Source organism: Lissotriton vulgaris, chromosome 2_1, assembly GCF_964263255.1.
Source record: "Lissotriton vulgaris chromosome 2_1, aLisVul1.2, whole genome shotgun sequence".
NCBI lineage: Eukaryota > Metazoa > Chordata > Amphibia > Caudata > Salamandridae > Lissotriton > Lissotriton vulgaris.
The window spans coordinates 1,102,746,208-1,102,758,570 of record NC_141687.1 but is presented as its reverse complement, the minus strand read 5'-3'; the positions used below and the strand labels follow the sequence as shown (position 1 = coordinate 1,102,758,570).

Genomic DNA, 12,363 nt, shown 5'->3' with positions numbered 1-12,363 from the left:
GGTCGAGTGATGTGGGTCTTGGTGAATGTGATTCAAGATGATGGTGGGAATTTAATGAGGTTGTTCGGGTCAATATAGTTGAGGGAAGAGCGCGCCCGTTTGGGTCTAAAGGAGTGGTTGTCCCAGAAGATACTGATTGGCTGTATCTAGTATTCTGTGCGGGATGTTGTAGGTAGTATCTGTGAGTTGTAAGCAAGTCTCTGAACTGAGGGAATGCCTGTATAAGGATGTCTTTTTTGTTTGAGAGATATATGATAGTGAGGACAGGAGTGCCTTGAAGGGGGGCATTGCTGCACAGACAAGGGTAGGAGCATGTATTGCTCTTTCACAACATTTTTCAATACATGAGTATGTTTCATTGGAGTCGATGTAGGAGAAACAGAAGGGGCAGATGTGGAGAGCTTGGGTGATTATTTTCACATGAGCCAATGTGGGTCTATGGGGAGGGCGCATGGGGAGGAAAGATGATATTGGGGCTGGGGTTGACGAAAAATGAAGTGCAGGTGGGGTGGAGGGACAGTTGGGGAAGGAGGCTAGATTTAAGTTTTTATTGCCACAGGGGTAGGTGGGTATGACTAGCAAGTACCAGGATGGTTGGATAAAACCTGATGGATGGCAGGGAGTGGTGAGAGTGGTGGAAGGTGAGGGACAGGGAATGGGTATTTTGGGCTTGGAGCACATTTGGAGTGAGGAAGCCATTGGGAAGTGGTGGGGTAGTCTTACGGGAGTGATTAATGGGAGTGCGTGAAAAGTAGGGGTATGGGGAGAATGGGTTAAGATGCATCTGAGGAAGAGTTCTGATGTTGGTGTTAGATGCACTGGGATGTGAAGCAGTCAGGTGTAAGTAGGATTATTACTGTATGGTGTTCCTGTCTGCCAGAGGTTTAACCATAAATGTTACTTTACTTTTGATTAATGAACAATATTAAAATATTGTATTGTGGGAGAGTGGTTTCAAGTAGACCTCTTTCGATCTGCTATCCTCTAATGGACGCCCGTTTAACCCAGGTAGCCTTGTCGCCATGTTAGGTGTCATTCGTCCATCTTAATGCAGATTCCATCTTCCAAAAAGGTGCACACCTTCCCAGTATTCTTTTTGGTGGTAGTAGATGGCGATTACTACATATTCACTTACTTAAAGACTTGGATGGGTTTGAATTTGCATTGTTTTATTTTGTGATTTTTTTTAAATATTGGTTTTACAGACTATTTCGTGGATCAAATACCTTTTCAATAAAAATACACATCAGTAGCCACTGATAGCACAGACACTGTAACGACTTGAGTTGTGTCCAGGTCTATAGGTAGGTTAGCAGAGACCAAAGTGCAGAGCAATGGGGGGGGGGGGGGGGGGCACACACTGAAGATAAGATGTGAGAGAGAGACCAACAGCGAAACCAGGGGGATAGTTGGCTCCAAGTGGCATTACTATCCGTGGGGGTGATGGGGAATGGCGGAGAGGGTGGCCTCGACCAGGGCTGAGACCAGGCAGTGAGCGGAGGTCAAATGAAGAAAGACTCTTCTAAGTGGACTTGTCTGTCAGGCAATGAAAGAAGACAAAATTCTAATAAACACACATAACAGCGAAGTAAACTGACAAAAAAAGCTTTATTACAGAGAGAGAGGGTACGAGTGAGAAGGTGGCCAAAGAAGCAATTTTTGGATAGATATAAAAAGAGTCACCATGTGAACTGTGAGGTCAATAGTGCCTTCTTCAGGCAGCTGGGGAAAACTGTGCTTTCAGCTTTTCATAAAGGGCGTTCAGCTTACTCTGCACTTCCTCGGCATGGGGGATAAGCCGTTCTTTCAGTTGCAGAGCAATGGGCCCAACCTTTTCCTTCCAAGCTTCGATTTGGGATGACAGCTGAGCCCGGTACTCCTCGGCCTGGGGTCCGACCTTTGCTCGCACCTCCTCTAGTTTCTGAGCCACTTGTTGACGAAGGTCATCGGTAAATGGGCCAATGCTGACACGGAGCTGGTCCACCTCAGTGCGCATCTTGTCCCGGACCTCCTCTGCCATGGGCAGCAGCGTCTTGGACAAGGCCTCCAGGTTGTCCTTGGCTTGCTTTTGCAGCTCGCCGGCCATAGGGTTAAATTTCTTCTGGTAGTTCCTTACGTCATCCTCCCAGCGCTTCTGAAACTGCTCCAGGATTGGCTGGATCTTCTCTTTAGCGACGCTCAGGTCACGTGCATACTCCTTGGCCACCTGCTCACGCGCCTGCTCGACGTAGGGAGTCAACTGCTTTTGTAGGTGCTGCGCGTTGGTGCTGAATATCTCAAGCTTTTCCAAAATCTTGAGGCTATGGAGAGAGCAAATTAGGAGCGTTAGATTAAACCAGGGGTCACAACTATAACAAGGAACAGAGGGCCAAAAGGCAGAATCGATGCGCGGGTCAACTTAGCAGTAATCAGGCATGTAAGATCCTAACATGAAGTGGCACGCAGCATGAATGGGTAAATAAGTCAGCATGGATGGGTATGGAAAATGGAAGCAAGAGAGCAGGATGGAATTGTGAGCCAGATTGTGCGAGAGACATGCGTATCAAGGCATTGCCGAGCCACGGAGAACATGGCGACAGGAAATGAAGTGGCATGGAACAGAGGGGAAGCCAAGGCCAAGGTAAGGTGGGAGGCAGAGGTCACAAGGCGGGGAACAATCTCTGCTGAGGGCGAGCAAAAGAAAGGTGCAAGCTAAGGGCAATAGAAAATCAGGTTGGAGAGCAGTAGGCATGTATTAGGTGAGCGGATAGCAGACATGTATGGCTCAGGGGGTCAAACAAACGTGAATGCCAGATAGCAGGTGAAGTCTACAGATCAATGGGTAAAAGGAACGTGCAAGGACGCATTGTAACAGAATATCGCAGGGGGAGCAGCAGGCATGGTGGCTGGCATTGGTATACGGTTTCAGAACGAGCAACCGCGCGGGGCAATAAGTGCAAACGTTCTAGTCATGAAAGGCACTTACATTTCATTCTAGTCTACTGGAAACTCAACAAGCTGCCAGTGAAGGACATACAAATAAACTCATGGTAAAGCCACTGCTATGTTCCAGAAAGGTAAACATTCATGTCGAAGGAAATCTACTATAAATCCATTCATGGGAAACCCCTACTCCTTATGAGTTCATTTAAATAGAGGTCTGTGTCCAGAGATGACCCTCAAAGGCTGTTCTGCGAGGACCGCTTCTGGAGACCCAAGATATGTATAGAGCACTCTAAAGATTTCTTTGATGTGAATAAACCTCTCCAGGCTTAAAGAGATCTGAATAAAGACATTCAGGGAGATAACGATGTGTATAAAGGCCTCTAGTGGTATTGTTAACTATAAACCTCACCTGGAAAATAGTGTTCTGCATACCGCCCCAAGGCCGCCACTACATCCTCAAACATTATTTGTGAATAATCACTCGAGCAGTGCAGATTTCTTAATAAACCCCTTTAGTAAGAAGTTCAGCATGAACCTAATCAGTAAAGAGCACTTCTGAACAAACCCTTCCAGAAGTTGTGTTCAGACTGACACCCCCCCCCCCCCCTCCCCAGCAATGCAATAAACTAAATTAACCATCCAGCGTTGCTGTGTGGTGAACTAAACAAGCACTTCTAGAAGTGCAGCCTTTTGCAGTAATCCTAAGGGATGGAATGCTTTTGTATAACCCCCTCCAGGACGACAGTGGCCTGAATACACCCCTTCAATAAGGAGCAGTTATAAGTAAATCCACTCAGCAAGGGGTCATTCTAATCCAGAAAGGCAGCGTTCCGAATTAATCCCTTCAGGACGAAGAGTTCTGTATCAATCAAATAAGCCTCTCTACGAGGGATAACTTCTAAATAAACCCTTCGAGTAAGGAGGATTGCTGGCTAAACCCATCCAATATTGATGCGTTCTGAATAAAGCCCTTCAGAAGGGATTATTTCTAAATAGCCCCTGTCCTTGATGGCAGTGTGCTGTGACCACGTCAGACCTCTGCTCTGTATAACGCGCTCCTTGCAGATGAGGCGCGCTGCCCTTCGGCGACCTATGAGCCTGTGTCCACCCACGAGGCCACTTACTCAAGCTTCTTGCCGTACTCCGAGGATTCCACCTGGCTGACGGCTTCCTTGCCCAGCTGCAGCGCCTGCCGCACATAGTTCTGGACGATTTCTTTGGCCCTCTCTGCCGGGCCCTGCGGCTCCTCATTCTGCCATAGGAAGCGAGCCTGCGTCCCTGTGGGAGAGGAAAAGGGAGGTTACAGACGATTAGTCAGTCAGTCAGACAGACATACAAGTCACCGATCAAGAACTACTCCATCTCTGTTGGCCAATCAAGGCTTCTCCTCCTAGTTGTGGTCGAATTTGGGTTATATTATGGTGTAAGAAGGCCTACTGCAATTATGTGATTCTGAGACTGGCATTTTCTGCATAATTACTGATTTACCTCACTTGCAAAGTAACCTGTCAATTGCTGCCCGGTTGACAGTTTACCGTTAAAGAATGTTGCTAGCTCAAATGGATCAGTTGGTTGCATAAAAAAAGTAATAAGCCATACATTGTGTGTCTCGGTGGAAAATGTTTTGCAATCTTTTCACTGGCCACCTCTCAGTTACAGATTGCTTAATTCAAGTGATAAGCTGATTCAACGAGGTGAAACCAATGATCAGCAATATTTTTTGCTAAAATGACTGATTAGTGAAATAATAATGCTACGAAACGTGTTGCATCGTTTGCTTTTTCTTACACAATATTTTGTTACGCCTGGCATACAATGTGGTCTTCTGCCGCATAATTCCAGTTGCTTGGAATTCCCCCTCTGGACCGCTCGAAGCAGTACTTATTTATATGGGTCTCGTATCTGCCAGTACGGTGCCTAAGACAAGCTCCACAGTTAATCAAGTAGGCGCTAGAATGCACCACTGTGTGCGGAATGATGCCCACCTATGCCTAAGCGTGGTCGGACTTTATACCAGCGTTTGTGTATCAGTGACGACATTCTCTCAGGCTGTTAGAGCAGCCATTACAGGTGTCTTGAAAATGTATGTGTGTTCTCCCGTCTTTCTCGATTAATGAAATAATTCGTATATATGTGTCATTTTGCTGTCGTATAATTACGCAACATGTCGGGAAAATGACCAGAAATTATGATTAATTTTAGGAAATGCAAATCGGGTAATCAGCGCTATTTTTTAGCATAAAAGGCATTCTTACATCCATTTTGGACGCAAGGACGCATTTATCACAAAAAAATAGCTCCTAAAACACAAGTGCAGTGAATAATAGCCACTCACATTCTGGTCATTCTCCTCGTTTTACTTTTGCAGTGAACTTTATGCCGTAATTATGCGATGTGGTGTAATTCAGGAATTCCGCGTAACAAGTATCAAGTGATATTCATGAAATTATGCAAAATTACACCTGAGTAATTTAAGTTTTGCTTGGACCTAATATTTACCACAGGGCTGGAATTGACAAGCATTCATCATATAAGTAGAAACAAATAATTTCCTATCTGAGACCTTACCTGTGAGGAACAGTACGGTCAGGGCCACCACGACACACCGCATCTTTCCAAGCTCCTCTGGCAACCTGTGAAGAGCCCACATGAAAACAGATCAGCTCGAGTCGCCCCTAATCACAACATTCAGAGCTTCATTGGTTACATAAAACAAAATATCTGCTGGACACGGCCCTTGGCTTTTGGACCTCTGCTAACGTCAGGCTTAGGGTTAACACTGAGCCCATAGTGGTCAAAATGCCATGTTTTCAGTCCTCGGCTTTAATTCGACACCATAATTCAGTCCGGGGGTTGTACCCATAGTTAACTTCTACAGAACTAATTTTACTGACACATCTAAGAACAATGATTTGTAGCAGAAACACATAGGGTAGAAGCAATGGTGTCCAGAAGACCTGGAGTGGAAGGTTATCCTATAGCCACTTAGATATCAAGCATAGAAGGATTTTACAGACTAAACCAGTAAAGAAGAGTAACAGCCTTTCGCTTCCTAATTCCATCTAAAAAATACATTAAAATTAGTGTATATATCTAGTGGTCTCTGAAGTTCTTCAAAACCAACATCTGGGCGAATTCAGCCATAGGTAACTTTGAGACAGCATAACTACTTTAGTCCTCTTGCAGGGCACACTGAATATCATATGCTCCAGAACAGTACATCATTACATTTCGGACTTCTTGTACAAGAGGTTCAGGTGTTGGTCAGTCATGGATGGTGGTTGGCCAGTTGCAAGGAAAAGCCATGCTGTTTGCAAATTCTTAGGAATGAGATTAGTGTTTAGGAAGATAGGGATGAGAAATAATTTGTTGGCCTCGAGAGTGCTGAGAGGATTCAAAGTTAATTGCATTTATATACTGTTTACTACCAAATGTATGAATCTGTAGCAGATTTGATATCAGAGCACACTATATGAATCTGGTGGATTTAAATCCTTCTGTGTCCACATCAGCCTGGAAACAGAGAGCATCTGACTACTAACACTCATTGGCTAATTCTGGGTATCAAAACCAAGAAACTGGGAATTACCTCCAGTATTTGTTGTGTAACCATATTCTGTGATTCTAAGCACATTTTTATCTCCGCGCTTCTCATTTCTCTTATCTACCACAAATCCCAGTAGGTATATTGGCTCCCTATAAAAGGACATTAGTTCACTGCAGTGAGGTTGCACATCAGTTCATCTGTCACCTCTGGGAATCAGCTCGACTGCACATTAGATGGAATTTTTGTCTATCTGTCTGAAGGTCGGTAATGCTGCGCTTAGGAGTAATTGATGAGAACAGTGCAGGGTGATATCTCTCTTTTCATCACCAGCAACCACAGAGGTAAATTGGATGATGCGATGGGCCCCATCGGCCACCTTCACCAATGTAAACACTACTTGACAATTATAAATATATCCCATGGATTCAGGTGCGATATAGATTGCTGGATCTTGGACTACACATGCCAACCCCAAGAAAGGGCTAAAATCGTCAGTTTAAAAAAAAATCTAAGTGAAGCCAACATTTAATTAGCCACAAACTCGCCTTAACCTTGGCCATTGATACATAATTTCCAAATGCATTTGTGGCTAAAATAAATACAAAGGTAAAATATAAAGGACTTCGTCCTTCCTGGAGCATTAGAAGGCAAAGATTGTATGTGACAAAATTGGAGCAATTAGATCGAATTTGTATCAGTTCTAGGCGATATGATGAACATTCCTAAGAATACAGATTGAGGTGGCAGATTTGAGGTGGATTTTCTTTTTTATACCTGAGCAAGGCTCTCTAATTCATCCTGTTTTCCTTTTTTTCATGTGCTCTGGGAAGTTTTCCCGAGCACTTCACTTACCCATTTTATTAGTTTCATAGACATTTCTATTACCCTGATCCTCGTCGCTCGAAAAAAGTGTTTGAAAAATTTGCTCTGGACTTCTAAGGATACTTTACTCTGTGTTTGGGGCTGAAAAGTTAATAACATTTTTTAAATGTAGAATGTATTCTTCAAGTGCCTGTTTTTATTTTAATTGTTATTTCTACTGATGTATGCATCTCTGGACCAATGTAATTTTAAGTCTAGAAGAAATTTTGTTTGGTCACCTAAGAAGATTTGTTCAGGAGTAGTTTTGCAATTGAAGTATGCAACACAGCCTAATGGGGAGTTGCACCAACACTGACTGATGATCTACCATATTCTCTCTAAATTGCCCTCAATTTAGTGATTATTTTAAGCAAAGGGACTATCTTGTCAGTGATCTCACAATTGATCTCAAACCCCCAAGCAGACGTCATCAAACAAAACATGCCTATTGTTGGCGATTGTTAATGATGCATGGCTAGGTAAATAGAATTTACACTGCATGTCCCTTTAGGGACTATTTTGAGGGATGGTGTAATTTTCCACGACCAAGCTTTCTTTTTGTGCCTCTGATTAGATTTATGAAAACTTTGAAAGTGGCACATTGACGTAGTCTCTGTTCTATAACTCGTGCTACTTTGAGCAATGAATATTTCACTCCTACACTTTCTGTACGCATAGTCTGATCTACATGTTTATGACTACATATTTCCAGTCTGAAAGATTTTATTTAATACAATAATGTTCAGCACATCATGAATATTATTGCCACAAGAAAAAGCATTAATAAATGGACGAGCAAGAACCTTGGAACAAGTATTAAAAGTCTTTATAACTTATATAAGAGGGTGGGAGGGGGAGAAGGTAAGGAAAAGCATCATATATAAATAACTAAAAGAGCAAAAGAAATACGTCCTCATCGACATATCAAACTATACAGAAAAAGCAGAAGCATCTAATCGAAATTACAATGGTAAAATAAATTAAGACTAAAGCACAGACACAATATTCATGGAGGTTGAACATTTGTAGGTAATGCAGCAATTGTAGTTGAAACATAATTACAAATCGGATAAAGAAATGTGATTAATGGTACCCATAACCGTTGGACACTATGAGAGGATGAGCATTGATTACTATACATAGTATTCAATTTATGATGCGAACAAACACAGTCCCACCACACTTTATATGATAAAAGTAATTTGCTAAAAGGCAAGTGCGAGTAAGATATCTAGTAATTTACTTTTAGGGAAGGACGGGATAAGCTAATTAGTTAAAGAACCTAAAAAATATAAAGAGTGTTGAAAGGGGACAGCAGGTAAAACATGTTTTTAATTTTGGACTAGACTGTATGCCAGAAAGAAAGTGTATGAGGACAACTAAACAGCAAATGCATAAGGCCACTCATAGGAAACACACAAGACCAGCATTGAGACGAGGCATCCACAGAACATTTTCACCATTGTACAGGAGTAAAATATAGTCTATGATAAAGAAAAACACAGGGATTGTGTAATGCTGACTGACCTAGAAATTTTATAAACCTGTGACCAAACCTTGTACCAAAAACAGACATCCCAATATCCCAATTTGCTGCTAAATCTTTTCCCTATAAAAGTTCTGGATTTGGCTCGAGAGGGAGCCAGGGCTGGGGTGGGGTAGAGGGGGGGGGGCAGAGACTCTTATAAATAGCAGAAGTTCTTACATGTCTTTACAACTTTGGTGAAATTAGATGACAGAGGGACAGGAAAATGAATGTGGTGTAAAGAGAAATACATATCTAAGACTGTATTCATATGGCTCCATATTTAATTGATTAAGAAATGATTGGTTATTGGTAAATACTTTCTGATCAAAAGACATTTAATACGTTATGTGTAAGGTGCTAAAATACATTGTGGTTTCATAAGTAATCTCAATAAGGCAAGCATCAACTACATAAAAAGTAAATACAAACGAATTTAAACCTATAAAGTAAATCGGGCACAGTCACTAGGCCAGTTCACGGACCTGTGCATTTTTCGTGTATGTCGTCACACATTTGAATTCTAAGGCAGAAGTAACATAGCTTGTTTCTGCAGATTATTATGCCACAAACTCCATAAATTCATGGCTGTTTATTCTCACAAAAAACACACAACAAACGTCATAAACAATCTGCAAGGCTTGCCAGCATTCACACGCGGTCATTTGTAGATTAACACAGGAGCGACCAAGTAATCGTAAAAAGTAAGTGATTACTTGTGCTCTCGGTTGACCTACAGGCATCCGTTGTAAAAGGTAACGGTGCCATCTACTCTGCAGTTTACCAGGGAGACGGGTGCAAGATTCAAGGAGAGTTAGAGACGGAGAAACAGGGATAGGCACGGGAAAAGAAAGGGAGAGGGTCAGAGAGAAGGAAGTGTGCAGGGAGGGAGTGTGGAGACAGAACACTGGTTGTACAGTGGAGTTATAAGTGGCGGTGACAGTGTCGAGAGAAAAGCGAAGAGGAGTGAAAATAAGAGCACTAGATAAAAGGAGACGAAGGTGTAGCGAAAGTGCAGGCAGAACAGTTGAGGGAAAAGATGAAAGGAGAAAGGCAGAAGGAGGTAGAAAAGGGAGAAACAGATGAGCTCAGTGGTAAACTTGAAAGAGTAAAGGAGAAAGGGGAAAATGATCTATGAATAGGCCAGGGAACACCTAGCAGGGAGGGAATTTACAGGAATGTTGAGGAAGAAAATTGAAGGAGAAATTTGAGACAGCAAAGTTGTATGGGTACATTGTTGCAGAAATGCTGATGCGGTAAGTTGAGGGCGAACATTTGAGAGACAGATTGTGGGTAAAGGTGAGTGACCTAGTTAAAAGGAAAATGTAAGAAGAGTACGGTTAAGTAAGTGGGTAGAAAGCGAGAGGAAACATCCCCTCTTCTGTAGTACAGAAACCCCCTCTCCTTGGAGCACCCCCGCCCTCGATGGCACTCATGCCACGTGCAGTGTCAGTCTTACCAGGCTATCGGAGTGGTTCTGTGTCCTGCTCCCCTCGGCTCTGACTCCCTCCCGGCCCCGAGCTGCTGTTTATACCGTCCGGTGTCTGATCATTATCGCGCTACTTGGAAATCCCTGAGTAATCTCTGACTACGTGGGATTCGGAGCTCAAGGGTCACGTCTCCTGCCAGGAGGCGCGGGCTGAGCGAAAACATCCATGCAGCAACAGACTTTACACCCACGTACAGAGGAGTCAGCCGTGCTAGGAGTCACTCACTGAGGGGCCACGAGTCACTCACTGAGGGGCCACGAGTCACACACTGAGAGGCCACGAGTCACTCACTGAGGGGCCACGAGTCACTCACTGAGGGGCCACGAGTCACTCACTGAGGGGCCACGAGTCACACACTGAGAGGCCACGAGTCACACACTGAGAGGCCACGAGTCACTCACTGAGGGGCCACGAGTCACTCACTGAGGGGCCACGAGTCACTCACTGAGAGGCCACTGAGGAGACTACACACGGAGGCTGTAGAGTCAGTTGTGTCTAGGAGTCACTCACTGAGGAGACTACACTCTGAGGCTGTAGTCAGTTGTGTCAAGGAGTCACTCACTGAGAGGCCACGAGTCACTCACGGAGAGTCCACTGAGGAGACTACACTCGGAGGCTGTAGAGTCAGTTGTGTCAAGGAGTCACTCACTGAGGAGACTACACTTGGAGGCTGTGGTCAGTTGTGTCAAGGAGTCACTCACTGAGAGGCCACTGAGGAGACTGCACTCGGAGGCTGTAGAGTCAGTTGTGTCTAGGAGTCACTCACTGAGGAGACTACACTTGGAGGCTGTGGTCAGTTGTGTCAAGGAGTCACTCACTGAGAGGCCACTGAGGAGACTGCACTCGGAGGCTGTAGAGTCAGTTGTGTCTAGGAGTCACTCACTGAGGAGACTACACTTGGAGGCTATGGTCAGTTGTGTCAAGGAGTCACTCACTGTGAGGCCACTGAGGAGACTACACTCGGAGGCTGTAGAGTCAGTTGTGTCTAGGAGTCACTCACTGAGGAGACTACACTTGGAGGCTGTGGTCAGTTGTGTCAAGGAGTCACTCACTGAGAGGCCACTGAGGAGACTACACTTGGAGGCTGTGGTCAGTTGTGTCAAGGAGTCACTCACTGAGAGGCCACGAGTCACTCACTGAGAGGCTACTAAGGAGACTACACTCGGAGGCTGTGAAGTCAGTTGTGTCAAGGAGTAACTCACTGAGGAGACTGCACTCGGAGGCTGTAGAGTCAGTTGTGTCAAGGAGCCACTCACTGAGAGGCCACTGAGGAGACTACACTTGGGGGCTGTAGAGTCAGTTGTGTCAAGGAGTAACTCACTGAGGAGACTGCACTCGGAGGCTGTAGAGTCAGTTGTGTCTAGGAGTCACTCACCGAGAGGCCACTGAGGAGACTACACTTGGGGGCTGTAGTCAGTTGTGTCAAGGAGTTACTCACTGAGAGGCCACTGAGGAGACTACACTCGGAGGCTGTAGAGTCAGTTGTGTCAAGGAGTAACTCACTGAGGAGACTGCACTCGGAGGCTGTAGAGTCAGTTGTGTCTAGGAGTCACTCACCGAGAGGCCACTGAGGAGACTACACTTGGGGGCTGTAGTCAGTTGTGTCAAGGAGTTACTCACTGAGAGGCCACTGAGGAGACTACACTCGGAGGCTGTAGAATCAGTTGTGTCTAGGAGTCACTCACTGAGAGGCCACAAGTCACTCACGGAGAGGCCACTGAGGTGACTACACTCGGAGGCTGTAGAGTCAGTTGTGTCAAGGAGCCACTCACTGAGAGGCCACTGAGGAGACTACACTTGGGGGCTGTAGAGTCAGTTGTGTCAAGGAGTAACTCACTGAGGAGACTGCACTCGGAGGCTGTAGAGTCAGTTGTGTCTAGGAGTCACTCACCGAGAGGCCACTGAGGAGACTACACTTGGGGGCTGTAGTCAGTTGTGTCAAGGAGTTACTCACTGAGAGGCCACTGAGGAGACTACACTCGGAGGCTGTAGAGTCAGTTGTGTCAAGGAGTAAC

The 12,363-nt window shown here is 44.7% G+C and overlaps 1 protein-coding gene across 1 annotated transcript; it reads right to left on the bottom strand.

Moving 5' to 3' along the window:
• Positions 1-1,589: 1,589 nt before the first annotated feature.
• APOA1 (apolipoprotein A1) lies at positions 1,590-10,359 on the bottom strand. Its single transcript, XM_086956800.1, has 4 exons — positions 10,318-10,359; positions 5,494-5,558; positions 4,050-4,203; positions 1,590-2,300 (listed from the first exon to the last, which is right to left on the bottom strand). Exons 2-4 carry the CDS (start codon positions 5,534-5,536, stop codon positions 1,715-1,717), a joined length of 783 nt encoding a protein of 260 aa, XP_086812926.1. The 5' UTR covers positions 5,537-5,558; positions 10,318-10,359; the 3' UTR covers positions 1,590-1,714.
• Between the last annotated feature and the right edge of the window lie 2,004 nt (positions 10,360-12,363).